Source organism: Neomonachus schauinslandi, chromosome 15 (assembly GCF_002201575.2).
Source record: "Neomonachus schauinslandi chromosome 15, ASM220157v2, whole genome shotgun sequence".
Classification (NCBI taxonomy): Eukaryota; Metazoa; Chordata; class Mammalia; order Carnivora; family Phocidae; genus Neomonachus; species Neomonachus schauinslandi.
Window position 1 is genome coordinate 54,168,344 of NC_058417.1, and position 15,024 is coordinate 54,183,367.

Consider the following 15,024-nt stretch of genomic DNA (forward strand, 5'->3'; position numbering starts at 1 on the left):
CTCTTTCTTTTTCTTTCTTTCTCTTTTTTTCTTTCTCTCTTTCTCTTCCTTCCTTCCTTCCTTCTTTCCTTTTTTCTTTTCTTTCGAATGTGGGCACGAGGCAGGGGGAGTGGCAGAGGGAGAGAAATCCTCAAGCAGACTCCTGCCTGGCAGCTCCATCTTAGGACCCTGAGATACTGACCTGTACCAAAATCAGGAGTCTGTTGCTCAACCAACTGGGCCAACCAGGTGCCCCGGGTTTGGTTTTCTTAAGTGATCTGCCCACAGTGTTCACCTGTAGCAGTCAAGAGGCAAACCCAGCTCTGGGGGCTCTGACCACTCTTTAACTCCTCTTCTCCAAAGTTAGACTAGGCCAGTCTCTGGGGGGGGCCACTGGACAGTGTTTCCAGCGTCTGAGGTCAGTCTGCATCCCTACTTTTCCTTGAGTCAATGGAGTGCCTCTTTGGTGGTAGAATAATATAATTTTAATAACTTAATAATTGAGCACTTAGCAAAATTTTAATACAGTTGCATTGAAAGAAGAAAAGGGCCCATAATTCCAGCTGACGCATTAGTTTAAAAAATTAAAAAGGTAATAGGAGCCCATAGTGGGGAAAGTGAAATGTTTTAGAAAGTGTGAGGAGGCAAAACTCCCTCTTGCTTCTCAGTCTTTTTCCTCAAACATGGTTCTTAAGTTTTTTAGTGTCTTCCCAGATAACAGGTGTAGCTCTGAATCATGCTGTGCTGATTTCTTGCTCCATAATCTTGGCTCAGTCACCTAACCATGCCAAGCCTCAGTGAGCCTTGTTGACAGGAGAATGGGGAAAAAAATGTCATGAACACGTGTGGCCTGGCATAGAGCAGGTAGCAGGGTGGGGGAGCTGCTTAACTGGCTCCATAAAGCGTAAAAAGTTTCACTTGTGGGCCTTTGGGCAGACACCTGAACCTTTTGGACGTGCTTGCTGGGTTGTGAGGGAATTTGGCTTCTTTGTCCAGAAATCAGCCAAGAGGCCCTGATTTTTGAAAGCCTCTGGAGGTCAGACCTTCTAAAATGGGAATATTGTTCCTTGAAACTAGGGAGGCAGAGGTAGAGGACAGTGGCCTCTTCCAGCCTCACCTTGTGTTCCTGTGGGTGGCCCTTGGTACCTGCCCTGCTCTTTGGTAGAGCCAGGAGTGAGGCCTAATGGCCAGACCCCAGCTGGGGGCCTTTCCTGGGGAGAAGGGGGTGCACAATCTAATCTCAGCTTTTAGCAGAGGCTTGGCTGTATACATTCTGTACCCTGTTGGGGGTGGAGGGGATCACATTCTTACGCTGCTCTGTTGCCATTAAGGAGCTTTTCTGGGAATTCCATAGTGCTTTCAACCTCGTTTAGGGAAGAGGTGTCCTCCCCTGCCGGGACGTCCTGGCCCCAGGAGCCTGCACACCCCCCACCCCATAGAGAAAGTGGTATATGGAGCTGGAAATTGTGGAGCCTCTACCATCAGTCTGTGACCCCTTGTCTACCCACTGGAGACATCGAGCATCCCGGGCAAGAGTCTCCAGGAGCGCTGTGGGGTTTCCTGAAGGATTCCTCAACTTTCCGGATCCTTCTAGAAGTGTCGGGGGCAACTATTGAGACACCTGAGTGGAGGCCCAAGAGGCCCATGGTCCCTGCTGCTGGGTTGGCTGCTCTGAGCAGCGCTGGCTGCTTGGACTTAACTTATCCTGAGTACTCAGCTCAGAGAAGGCTTCTTATCTCACTCAGGCGATACTACTATCAGGGCTCCTCCTGGGTCAAGACATGCCAAGTCTGTTTGGCAACTTTGTTTTCCCTACCCAGGAGCAGTTTTCAGGGAAAAGTAGGGTATGGGGCAGGAGAGGGGCGTCCCCCAGGGGGGCCATTGGTGCTGCTTGCTCTTCTCCAGCCTTGGCTCCCAGGGTTCCCCAGGACACCGTCCCCTCCCTGTGCCCTGGCACCATGGGGCTGTGCCCAGTTCCCTTTGAGGTGACCTTCCCTCCCACCCTGCCTCTCAGAGGCAACTGGTACTTTGAAGAGTCACTCTGCTCCTTCCCCTACCCAGGAACCACAGTGAATTCTTGAGCTAGGAGAGGCTCCTCTGGGCGTGGGGACAGGGAACCTGCTAGGTACCTGACTCTACTCTTAAGGAATTCAGCAGAGACTAGAGTCTTCTCTCAAGACACCTGACTCAGTGTTCCCAGGTTTGTTGAGAGGGACATCTGGGCACAGGACTACTTGACTGTGGTAAATAATACTGTTCTTGGATCCTCCTTGCTGAGGAGCTGGGTGTCCTGGAGCCTTGGTCTGAGGCAGGGCCCACAAAGGTACCCCAGCAGGATGCCAGGCATGGTGTCTACATGACCCTGGCCTTGGCCAGAGACTTAAGAACAGGGTGGGGGATTTCCCTAAGGGGCCCCAGCCCAGTGCTCTTTGAGGTCAGTGGTTCCCAACTAGAGAAGACCTTTACCTCGTTGATCTCTATTCAGTCTTGGCTGTCCACTCAATCATGCAATGAGTATCTACTGGTGCCTCCAAGGCAAAGATCTCTACCATCCCAGGACTCACATTCTAAAGAGTGGGGAGCGTAACAGGAAGCAAGCATAAGTAATAAAATAAAAGTGTTAAAAGGTGATTTGAGGGGCGCCTGGGTGGCTCAGTTGGTTAAGCGACTGCCTTCGGCTCGGGTCATGATCCTGGAGTCCCGGGATCGAGTCCCGCATCGGGCTCCCTGCTCAGCAGGGAGTCTGCTTCTCCCTCTGACCCTCCCTCCTCTCATGTGCTCGCTCTCTCTCATTCTCTCTCTCAAATAAATAAAAAAAATCTTTAAAAAAAAAAAAAGGTGATTTGAGTTATATAGAATAAGAACAAAGTAGGAGTTTGGGGTGGGGGGGCAGGTTGCAGCTTGAGGAGATAAGGGTGGCCTCAGCGAGAAGGCCACATTTGAGCACAGATTTGCAGGAAGTGAGGGAGTTCTTCAAAGAACATGAGCATCTCATGTGTCCAGGCGCTGAGCACTGGGGGTGCAACCATGGACAGGACAGGCACGGTCCCTTTCCCCTGGACCTGACATCTTTTGGAGGCTCTGTGAGTCAGCTGTCAAGTTTTGAGGCAAGTAGGAGGCTGTGGAATGGGGCCTGATAGGATGGGCCAGACAGCCTACCACCCCCACCCCAGGCAAGTTGTCCACCTCCTCCCCAGAATGGCTTTGCTCTTTGGGCTTGGCCATATCCAATCTGTCACTTCCCTGGAGAGAGGTCTGATGCTGGGTTGCAGATAAGGGACTGAGGCCCCTAGAATGGGGATGTGTTCAGGGAATGCATGTATTTCTACTCTTCCCCACCGCCCCCCCCCCCAAATCCTCAGGGGCCTTGGGAGGAAACCCTACAGGAGGAGCCTTGGGTGTGGCAGGAGGGCCCTCCCAGGGTTGTGGGACTGGCTTGTGGCTCCTTAGGATGGGGGTGGAACACGACACTGATCTGGGCCTAGCCAGGGAGGGTGAGGTCAGGCTCTGGCTGCTCACCCAGGTTGTCCCATCTGGACTACTGCTGGCCAGCCCCCTTGATCTGTGAGAGAGGCCTGAACTGGGCAGACAGAGGCTTCTGCAGTCAGGTTGGAGTTCAGACCGGGGTTTGGAATCTTACTGCTTGGGCTTAATAGCTCTCTCAATCGGTTATTTCATAACTAATAAAATAACATGAGATGCTTTGGGTAAAGTGCTTCAAGTGGCATCTTGCCATAGTTTGGTCTCAATCTTTTTATTTTATTTTATTTTTTTTATTTGAGAGAGAGCGAGCATGAGTGGCGGGGGCGGGGGGGGCGGGCAGAGGGAGAAGAAGAAGGAGACTCTCCACGGAGCAGGGAGCCCGATGCGGGGCTCGATCCCAGGACCCTGAGATCATGACCTGAGCTGAAGGCAGATGCTTAACTGACTGAGACGCCCAGGCGCCCCTGGTCTCAATCCTTTTTATTACCTAACAACAGCAGTGACAACCCTCTGGTTCCTGTCCCCTCTCTGGGTGTTCTCTCATAGTCCCACCTCCCACCTAGTCCCACGGCCTTTCAGCCACAGTTTGGTTGCTAAGCTGCTGGCCAGGGCCCTGTCCAGTGCCTCTGGGAGATTGGGTTCCAGGGTAACACGGGCGCTTGCAAAGCAACCTTGGGCATGGCGAGTTGGCACAGACAAGATGCTGGAGGGGTCTGCAGCTGCCCCTGCCGGTGAGAGCCCTGCCCCACCACTCCCCTTGGTAGGAGGTTCAGGGTGTACTCACACCCCTCAGACGGAAGGACACAGCCACACACAGGCCTCACACAGGATGTCGGGAAGGGAGGGCAGCCTCTGCAGCAGCAGGGGGCTGTGGGGAGCACAAACGAAGGGGAGAGGAAAGGAGAGCTGAGGACTTCAGTTCACACTGTTTGTGCTCCTGGAGATCAGGACCACAGCCAGGTGCCGAGGGTGGCGAGGGGCGCCTTTCCCTTGGGCCACGATGCCCAGAGCCCTGCCCCTGAGCATAGCCTCTCCCAGCAGATGGACGGAGCTGACTGGGTTATCGAGCTGCCTTCTTGGCGGCTGGCCCATCACACACGTCCAGGACAGATGGGCTCGGCTTGGCCAAGCCTCTGTCTCATGGACAAACAGTACCTGTGTGGGGTGAGCAGCCTGGGCTGGGACCCCGCCTTTTTCCTCCCCATAGCATCATCAGATCTGCTGCTTAGAGCAGGGGGTCAAGACAGGCCTGCGCCAGGGGGTTGTTTTGTCTCTACCTCTCCTGATCTCTTTACTGAGCTCCTGAGATGCAAAGGGGCAGGGTCTAGGCACGTCTCCACAGTGGGGTCTGCACAGAGGATGGGAAGGGAAGCCAGGCTGTGAATTTACCAAGTAGACAACTCTCCTGTCTTTTCCAGGGTGGTCATTAGGGGGTGGGGAGACCAGTCTTAGACCCTGGCAGGATTCGTGGCGGATGGCAGTGTTGGGTGATTGGAGCGGCTAGAAGGAAAGGGAAGCACCGGGTCAGCCTCCCTCAGGGAACGCACAGGCTAGTTCCACACACGAGGCACAGAGCTGTGTGGAAAATTGGTTAGAATCAGGCCACACACACACACGTGCGCCATTGGTCAGCGAGCCTCACATGGGCCAGCCCTAAACCCCGAATGCCCACACCCAAGGGAACAGAGGGCAGAACGGGGAGGGCTGCTCGGAGTTTGGTCCTGTCAAGGACAGAGGGTATGACAGGCAGGAACTGAGATAGAGTCCAGGGGATGGAGAAGGTGTTTCTTAGGAAGCCCCCTCTCGGGTCATGCTCTGGCCAGGTGGCATGCCCAGTGCAGGAAGCCAGAACCCTCGGAGCTTTTTACACATCTCCAGTGACTTGGCGTCAGATTCTTCTTGGCATCCCCGTTGGGCATGGCCTATAAAGTAGTAGTGTCCTTTACCCCCAGGTCCTGGGACCCTGAAGCCGAGGTCAGACAGCTGGTCCCACCCACCTGTCCCTTCCCTGCCTCCGCACCCATTTGGTGTCTAGGCAGCAGGCCTCTCCCCTGCTCAGGTTACCATGGCTGGAGGGGAGCCCAGCCCCTAAGAGAGCAGGAGCGATCCCACCGACAGGACTGCCTCCTCTGAGCTTAGGGCCACCCTCCTACCTGGCCACTGCCTGGGCCTTCACCCCTTCTCCCATGTGATCCTCTTATCTACCCTGCCTGGGAGGCAGATAAACCAAAAGAAGAAAAAAAATCTCTACTAATCCCCTGCCAGTGTGGTGTCTATTTAAATAAATACAAATATATGTATTTATAAATAAAATATCTATATATAAATATAAATATATAGATATTTTTAGTAGAGTTTACCTGACTTTAGGGTACATTGTGCATATGTTTCTATGTCCATTGTTTTCTGCCCTTTTAATGAGTATAGTATGCCTTTGATCAAGACCCTGAGCATACTTCACCTGCTCCCTTCTGATAATTCTTTAATGACCAGCACAACGAGGCTGGGAAGAACATTCGAGGAGCTAGATGGGTGCCCTTGTCCATGGAAGTTTTAGGGACCGTTTTAGCATAAGGTGGTCGAGCACTGAAAGAGGAGGGGGAGAGTGATCAGGACAGATTCAGAAAGAGAATGCTTTTTCTAGATGGATTGCATGAGGGGCAGGTGGGTTATTTCAGATGGAAGCACAGAGACTATAGCAGAAGGGGCCTGGGGTCGGTGCTGAGCAGATGGGCCGGCCCTGAGCAGACGGGGGCTATGGGGTGGGGGAGAGCAGACCGAGGCTGACCCTGCCCAGGACTGTCAGTGGGCCCCCAGTGAACTGGGACTGAAGCCGTCTGCTGTGGCCCGCCAGGCCCCCTTTCTGACCCACTCCATCTCTCCTGTTGCCTGCACTTGGCCCTTTGCTTGTCGTCATCCTCCTGGAAGATGCAAGCTTGTTCCGTTTCCCCTGACACGCCCTGCCCCCGAATCTTAAGCGGCTGACCACTTCCTATCGTTCAGGTCTGGGTGGAGGCATCCCTACCTCTGTTCATTCATTCAGCAGGGGTGCCTCAGTGAAAAAGAGGGCAGAATTCCTGAGTAAGAATGAGAAGGCTCAAAGGCTGGTCCTCGGAGAGGGGCGCACGGGTAATAAACAAGATTAGTAAGGGGACTGTTGCACTGTGACCAGTGCTAAGGAGCAAAGCCAAGCCGGGAAGTAGGAAGGAGAAGGTCCAAGAAGGGACATTTGAGTGGAGGTGAGAGAGAGAGTGGGTGGGTATCTGGAGGAAAAGCATCTCAGGAAAGGAACAGCAAACCCATAGACCCAGACCCAGGAATGTTCACCGAGTCCTTCCAACCACACCCTGGTCACTCCGGGCCCCTTCCTTTATTTCCTTGTTGGCCCTGCTCTCTATCTGAAACCATCCTACTGACTGATTTGTGTACTTGGGTGTCATCACCCACTCCCCTGCAAAGATGTCAGCTTGGTGAAATAAAGGGTCTTGTCTGTCTTTTTGCGCTGTTGTGTCCCCAGTCCTAGGACAGTGGCTGCTCCGTGCCAGGTACCTGGCATGGCTCCCACTCCTGCCAGCAGACCGGTGCATCCCCTTCACAGACGAGCTCGCTGGGCCTCGAGCAGCTGCCTTGGGAGGCCACCCCGCTCAGACGAGCTGAGCTGTGGTGGTTGAGCCCTGGCTGTTGGTCCCAAGCCCTGGCTCTTTCCCTTACAACCCCCATACCCCATTTCCCACCCCCAGGAGTGGGCTGAGGAGGTAGGATCAGTTCCATACCAGGGAGCTCCAGGTCCGGGTTCCTGGAGCTTCTCTCTGGAGAACCCACTTAGCTGGGGTCAGTGGATCTGAGGGTTTGCCTGGAGGTGAGTCTAGCCAGTCCCAGACCTGTTCCCCTTCAAGAAGGGGTGGCACTTTTGACACCTTGACCTGGGCAGTTATTTCTGTGTTGGGAGCAACAGTGAGGGGTTGGCGGGAGTGAGGAAGAAAGGCCTCTGTTGGTCCTGGCTCCCTCACCCCATGCCCTTGAGGTCCCGGGCCCCAATCCACTCGGTTGGCTCTGAGCTGAAGGCCTGCGTACGCCCGTGCCTTTCACTTGCAGGGCTGTAATTAGGCACCCTCTGTCCTGTCCTCACCATCCTTCCCTGCCTCCCAGAGTCCTTAGATTTGGAGTTCACCAGACCTGGGGGCAAATCCAAGTTCTGCTGGTTTCTCCTCAGTGACCTTGGACGAGTTACCCAGCCTCTGTGGTCTTCCATTTCCTTGTCTACCAAGTGGAGATCTTCCACTGAACTTCCAGGGAGGCTGGTGGAGGGTGAACAAACATCCGGGACGGGGTTTAGGTGTACCTTGTACAGAAGTTCGAAGGAAGGAGGGGGCAGGACGTGTCCCGACATGCCACTGTGCCTACTCCTGAGTAGTGGGATTTAGGGAGGATTTTCTCCTCGGGATTTTCTTGGTTATTTTATTTTATTTTATTTTTAATTTTTGTACAATAAGCAGGGATGACTCGAGCGAAATGTTTAAAAAGTAGTAAAAATAACACGTAGGGGTCTGGTATAGGGCCTGGTATGTAGCAGATGCTCTGAGGGCATTTGGGTGGATGGAGTGCCTACCATCTCCCACCAGTCTCCACATCCCATCTGCCTCCCTCCTACCTGCACCTCCTTCCCCTGGGGCTGTGCCTTGTCACCCTCGAGCCTGTGTGGGTTCTTCAGGGCAGAGCCCAGATCACCCTCTCCCAGGAGTCTGCAGGCCCCTCTCCTCCAAGGCACCACTCCCAGCTTCCTCTGACTTCTGACCCAGTGACCTCGGCCCAGAAAGGGGAGAGTGGTCGCCTCCGGGAGCCTGGAGCGGAGCTGCCGATTTATGAGCTTGGGCCTGTGCCGCCCTCCCCCGCAGCTGGAATGCGAGGCCATGGCTCAGCTGTTTGTCCGGGAGCCCCAGGGCTCTGTCACTGCTACAGGCCCAGGGGTGTTTTCACTCCCAGTCCCCAGAGCCTCCAAGATTTCCCTGTGTTTCTTCCCTGACCCGCTTCGGGACCTCGGGTCCGGTGGGCACCCGGGAGTTTCCCCGACTACCTGCCGATCTGGAAGGAAGTGGGGCTCCCCATTCTGCTCTGGCTCCCCCAAAATGGGAAGGCATAAATCTCTTGCATCTGTCCCACCCCCTCCTGCAAGTAGGGGTCTTTTCAGTGTCCCCAGAAGGTGATGGGCACTCTGGGGGCTGGTCTCCACCTGTTCCCAACTGGGGTGGTCTTTGGATTGCCCCACGATGTGTGTTTCTGCCAAGTGGGGTGACCCCTCCCAGCATGGCCAGCCCTTGGTGGTTCTGCCAGAGACCACCACCACGGCCCCCCTGTGCCATCCACATGCCTTAGAGGGAGCCCCCAGTCTTGGACCACACAGGGTCCTTTCATATGCAGAATCCTGGCCCGATGGTTAATTTTTGTCACCTCACAAGAAGCCAGAAACTGAAGGGCATCTTTCAGGTCTCAGATACCTTCTCCCCTAGGGCATCCACCGTGTCGGGGCCAGGTGCTCCCTGAAACCTGCACTCCATCCTGGCCCCAAGTAAGCTCCTCCGGGGCAGGGACCGGGTCTGTTTAGTCTCTTTATTGAGTCCAGCTAGCCCTGAGCCCCTGTGTTCCTGAGGACAGGCCTTGGTGTCCTATGGTCAGTGGGAGGCCGTGCTGAAGCAAGCCGGAAACTGAAGTGAAGATCCTTCTCCCTTCCCCCAAGGATGATCCAGAAATAGTTCCCCTTGGATTGGGAAGGCATTCTACATTCAGATGGTTTGGGCGGATGGGTTTTGGGCCTTGAGCTGGTTTCTTTATTGGGAGCCGATTTCTTCTCCTGATAAGGCTCCACTTAGGCCCATGGGAAGGGGAGTCTTTCGATCAAGCGCACCCATCAGAGCCCAGGGGAGCTGGGACCCGGTTAGCCAGAGATGGGGGGCAGGGGGCCAGCCAGGAAGCCCACCAGCCTGGACCCTGGTTCCACCATGGGTCCTGGGCATGGGGTGCCATGGGCCTCCGACCACGCGCTCTGTTCCTCGCCCGCTCAGGCTCCTGACAGTTGTGGTGGGAGAGCCTTCCCCGAAGTCAGCAGGAAGAGTGTGCCCGGGGGTGCTGACCCCAGAGACCTCTGCCAGGCCTCTCCCCTCCCCCTGGTGGGGTTCTGGTCTGGGCGCCCAGGTGGACAGCCTTTGTATTTCTGCCTCCCAATTGGGCTCTGGAGAGAGAGGCTTGTGAAGTTTCCCTTTCTGTTTAGCTGGGGTTTTATGGTTTTTCAGAAAACAGGTTAACAATTAAGCTCATTAACCTCAGGGCCTCCATTCCTATAAAGCCAGGCGAAATGGCTTCCTCCCCCAGCTTCTCCCGCTGGCTTTATAAGGCCACGGTGGCCTGGAACAAGCGTTAGAGCTTCGACCAGCCCCGGACCTCCAGGTATAGACGTCCCTGGGGTTCCTGGACTGTCCTTCGCAGATGGAGCGAGGGCGCACAGGAAGGTGGATGGTGAAGCCGCTGCGGGCCAGGGCCGGCCACTGCTGGGCTTGGGGAGAGCAGCTGGGCTGGGCCAAGCCCTTGGTGCCTGGGAGCCATTGTGGGTGCTGGGGTCAGGGCTGCACGGCTGCCTCTCGCTGGTGGTCAATGACTGCTCCTCGTTCTCTAGGGGGCTGCGCACTAAGCACGATGAGGCGGTTCCTGAGGTCAGGACATGACCCTGCACGGGAGAGGCTCAAGCGGGACCTTTTCCAGTTTAACAAGGTAAGGGGAAGCACCGTGTTGTCCACCTTCACGGGCTGGGGCTGGGGCTGGGGCACTCAGGTGGCCTTTACCTGGATTAAGGTACTTCCTGGGCGCTGCCATACATGGGCGCCTGACTTTGGAAATGGGGTCTGGTTGGTGGGCTTTCCTGGGAAAGGGCATTGGGATCCCCAGGCATCAGGACTCCCTGTCCCGAGTCTCACTGGCTGTGTGACCTCTGCAAATCACTCTGCCTCTTCCAGCCTCAGTTTCCCCACCTAAAAAATAAGGCTAAAACAACCTACCTCCTCACAGGCTGTGGAGGAGGCTCAGGGACAGGAAAGATGAAAGGAGGCTGACCCCTGCCTGGTGTAGCAATGTTCCTGTGATGCCCGGTCCCTGGGGCAGTGGCCGCAGCCCATGGCTGTCCCTTTTCTCCTCACATCGCCCCCACAGGAAAACGCAGCTTTCCCGGCAGGCAGCATGCAGTGATCCCTGTGGCTTCCTTGTGGCAGGCTTAGGCCTGGGTGAGCGGGGAGAGGCACCTGAAACAATGTGCCAAGGCTGGCATTTGGCTACCCCAACCCCAAACCTGCTCCTAAGGCCCCCCTGAAGCCAGAGCGAGACCTGTCCCCCAAGATCACGGGGAGGGCCCCAGAAGCTCCACTAGCTTCCTCACGGTGGCCGGAGCCTGAGAAGGCCAGAGCTGGCCTATAAACAGGAGGAGCGCAACGCGGTTTATTAGCTCTGCAGCCACCTAGCAATCTGCCGCCGTTTCGGGGTAATTAGCGTGTCTTACGGCGGCTTTGATCTAGGCCCGTGGCCTGCATGCCCGAGCTTCCCTCTGCCCCCGAAGGTGGACTGCAGGAAGCGGAGCACCACGGTGCTCTGCTCCTCGGGGGCCCAGGGACCCCTCCAGGACATGCTTCCCCTCCAGCTTGGCCGCTTAGATGTTGGGTGACCCTGTGCCCATCGCCCACAGCGTAGGCTTGTTACAAGGCTTGTATGGAGTTAGATAATTTGTGGTCTAGGAGCACTAGCTGCCATTCTCAGGGGCTGCGCCTCAGGGAGAGAGAGAGCTCCCAGGGGCTTGTGTGAGGTGGGTGGAGGCGCCCTGCCGTTTTCCCCTGATTTTCTTGGCCTGTGGCAGATGTGGTGACGGAGCTTTGCTGAGGCCACTCGCCTGTGGGATGAGGGCTTCCCTGAATGAGCACCTCCTCCCACTGGCAGAAGGAAGCTGTGGGCAGGATCTTTGGACCTCGGGAAATGGGGTGCAGGTGTTGGGAATGGGAGATCTCGGGAGCCCCTGGGTGCCTGCTGCCGTTGGTTCCAAGGGAGTAACACATGGGTGTCGGTCTCAGAACCTCAGCACTCACCTGGGGGCTGGGGTGACCCCTATGTGCCTCCATTGCCCCTGATGACACCGAGAGATCTCACACCCCAAAAAGGTGGCCAATTCCAGTAGAAACCGGATAGACAGGCTCAGCAGAGGGAGGAACCCCTGCCCTAAGTTCCAACTGTGCAGCGGGGTGGGGCTGGGGTGGGGCTGGGGCAGAGGAATCATCCCCCTCCCATGCCCCACAACTGGTGGACCCCAAACTTGGCTGCCCCACCCCTAGGGCTGGCTGGAGGGAGGGGAGGCTCCTGGAATTCCTTCCTCCTTCCATTCATTTGCTAGAAACCTGCATTGAGCACCTACTGAAAGACAACCCAGGGCTGGGGCTGTGGGATCTCCGATAAGATCTTTGCCCTCCAGGACTTTTATAGTCTAGAAGGAGGGAGGGGGCTGAGGGTCTGAAATGCCACTTCCTGGGAGTAGAAAGGAGGAAGGGGAGGGAGGGAAGGGAGGTGGGCCGGTTTGGTCTCATCTGGACACTGAGTGAATGTGGAGCCTGAAGGGTTGGGATTGGGGGATGAGGCCAGATCCTGGACTCTTTAGAAACCTGGGCGGTCCCACCCATGCCAGCCCCTCCCCCGCACCAGGCTTCACTGGAGTCAGCTCGAGGGAGCCGGGAACCGGGGAGTCTGGGGCCTGACACGCCATAGCTATGGTGGGTTTTGAGCCGGGGAATGAGCGATTCCATTTCCAGTTTGGAAAAGAACTTTTTTTATTCTTGTTTTTTAAGGGGAGCATTGCAGTGATTGGATGAGTCCCAGGCAGTGGGGTGGGGTGCAGGGCACAAATAGAACAGGGTTTCTCAACCTTCTCACTGTTGACATTTGGGGCTGGCCATGTGGTGAGGATGTTGAACAGCATCGCTGGCCCTACCTTCCCAAGATGTACAACCAGAAATGTCTCCAGACGCTGCCCAGTGGCCCCTGGCCAAGGACCCCTGGATTAGAGAACTATTTAGGGCATGGGGCCTGGTGCTAGATGGGGATGTAGGAGTGAGGGGGGCAGGGAAGGGAAGTGTGTGTCCAGCACGACTGTGGAGGCTCCATCCTGGGAGGGGGAAGCCCAGGAGAGGTGAGGAGTGGGTGAAAGGGAAAGTGATGCGTTTGATTTGGACAGAAGAGCAACAGCGATGGTCTCCATTGATCGGCAGGCGGTGCAGCCCGGGGCTTGGTTAGTGGTACCATCAACCCCAGAACTGACTGCCGAGGTTCGCCAGCTGGGTGACCTTGGGCAAGTCACACATCTCCACAAGGCGATAGAAGCTGGGCACCTGGTGGCTCAGTTGGTGAGGCGTCTGCCTTCAGCTCAGGTCATGATCCCAGCGTCCTGGGATCGAGTCCTGCCTCGGGCTCCCTGTTCGGTGGGGGGTGGGGGATGGAGTGTGCTTCTCCCTCTGCCTGCCACTCCCCCTGCTTGTGCTCTCGCTCTCCGTCTGACAAATAAGTAAGTAAAATCGTTAAAAAAAAAAAAAAAAAGGATGCGGAAGCGACCCCATTGAGTTGGTGTGAGGCTTACATGAGTTAAGGTCTAAGTTGAAAGGCTGTGCGTGGCTGGCGGCCACAGATTCGGAGCACAGCTCTGTGGGCATTATTTAGCCTCAAGTTTGAGTTTGGGGAGCCTTGGAATCCCTGGGTCTTTGCAGACAGTGGGATATACAGAGCTGGAACCTGTCCGTGAAGGTGTCATTCACATGTAGGTGAAGGTCAGCCCTCGGAAGGGTGCCCGCAGCTGGTGAAGCAAGCAGTGTCCAGACTGGACCAGTGGGCCCTGGGAAGGAACTGTGTCTGTGGACAGACTGATTCCCTGAACCCTCCGCCAAGCAGCAAAGGGGCCAGGGAGTGCGGTGGTCGGGGCAGGGACGCTAGAGACAGCTGTGCGCCTTCTCACTGAGTGACTGCGGACATGTCACTGAGCCTCTCCGCTCCTCAGTTCCCTCATCTGTGAAGCGGGTGTCCTCATGGTCTCCACGTCCAGGTTGGTGTGCAAAACAAAGTTGCTTGGAATGGCACCTGGCACCCAGTTGGTATCTTACCTGGTTCTCGTGGTGCCTCACACCCAGGTGGCATTCCCATTCTGCAGGTAAGAAAGCTGAGGCCTCCAGGGCTCGCACAGCCTGAGCATATGGTGCGTGGTGGCGCCGGCCGGAGGAGGGGCTCCCGGTCCCATCTACCCACCCACTGCACTCTGAGGGTGGTGACCTCACCTCCCGAGCCTCAGTTTGATTGCCTATGAAGTAGTCTTCTGAGCCATTGGTGACCAGATGAGGGGACTGTGGAACCCACTGGACATCTCAGTGGAGAGGAAGTGATTTCAAGGGGACGGAAACTCACACCACAGTAAAACTCCTTCCTTGGAAATCCCTTGCGGCAGCTCCCTCCCCTGGTGAAACCAGCCAGTTAATAAAGGCTCTGGGCCCCTCCTGTCCAGCCCGCCCACGCTCCGCTTACCCCCAGGCTCCGAACAGTGTGTTCCTGACTGGCCACCCCTGTCCAGGACCAGGTTGTTTTGTCTTGGCTTTTTTGTGGCTGGTCCCCTGGTGTCAGGTGACAGCCACACAGGGAGGGCCAGGTTGCTGCCACCACCAGGAATCTGAGCTGACCACACCCAGTATAGGGCAATGCCACCCAGCCCAGCAGCTGGGCATGCCCCCTCCGGCCCCAGGCAGCCCTCCTTCCAGCCCCCCAGCAAGGGCTAGGGACTCCTCAGCCCTGGATCTTGGCCGGCATCCTCCCTCGCTGAGGGCAAGATGAAGGGCCCCCACTGTCTCTGACCAACAACCTTTGCTCTCTCCTTTCCGAGAACCTGAAATGGGGTCCTGGAGCCAGCATGAGACAGACAGGGCTTTCTTTCCTGCACCAGGCTAATGTTGCACTTTGGCAGCTCCTGCAAATCTCTCCTTTCCCAGTTCCTGTCAAAAGAGTTCATTGTCCTCTCCTCCCTTGGCAGAGGTCACCTGAGCCAGGTAGCAGGGTGAGGGCAGGGCCAGGTAGGCTGGATGCTGAGCTCAGGATGTAGGGAGGCTGGTCCCAGTGGTGGTCAGGCATTGGGTAACCTCCTCGCTTGACTCTGAGCTGGAGGCTCTGCTGTCCTAGGCTGAGCCCCCACTCCACCCGCTGTCCTGGGTGGAGGGATGATTCGGGGCTGCTGTGAGCCTTAGAAGTCCCACAGCAGGGCACCCCTGGGGCTGAGCCCACTTCTTGTGCCCCACGTGGACCTCATACTCCAGTGGGGGGGTTGAGTCTTTAAAGGCTGTTAGAACTTGGAGGATGGGACAACCAAGGAACAGGGAGGACATCTGAGGTTGGGAGGACAGCTGGAACACAGGCCAGGGGTGCCTTGCAGAACCTTCCTGCTTCCCCAGGCTGCTCTGGGTTTCCGGCTCCTCCCTGGTTGACCTCTATCCTCTTCCCAAATCCAAATCCCTT

General features: G+C 56.2%; 1 protein-coding gene across 2 annotated transcripts in view; it reads left to right on the top strand.

Annotated features, from left to right (window-relative positions):
- Positions 1 to 15,024, top strand: part of LLGL2 (LLGL scribble cell polarity complex component 2) — a 32,963-nt gene that overhangs the window by 1,317 nt on the left and 16,622 nt on the right. For both annotated transcript variants that reach the window (XM_021681001.2, XM_044921631.1), the window contains exon 2: positions 10,130 to 10,224. In XM_021681001.2, coding sequence (XP_021536676.2) covers positions 10,150 to 10,224 — 75 coding nt within the window. In that variant the 5' untranslated portion in view covers positions 10,130 to 10,149. The remainder of the gene's footprint in view (positions 1 to 10,129; positions 10,225 to 15,024) is intronic.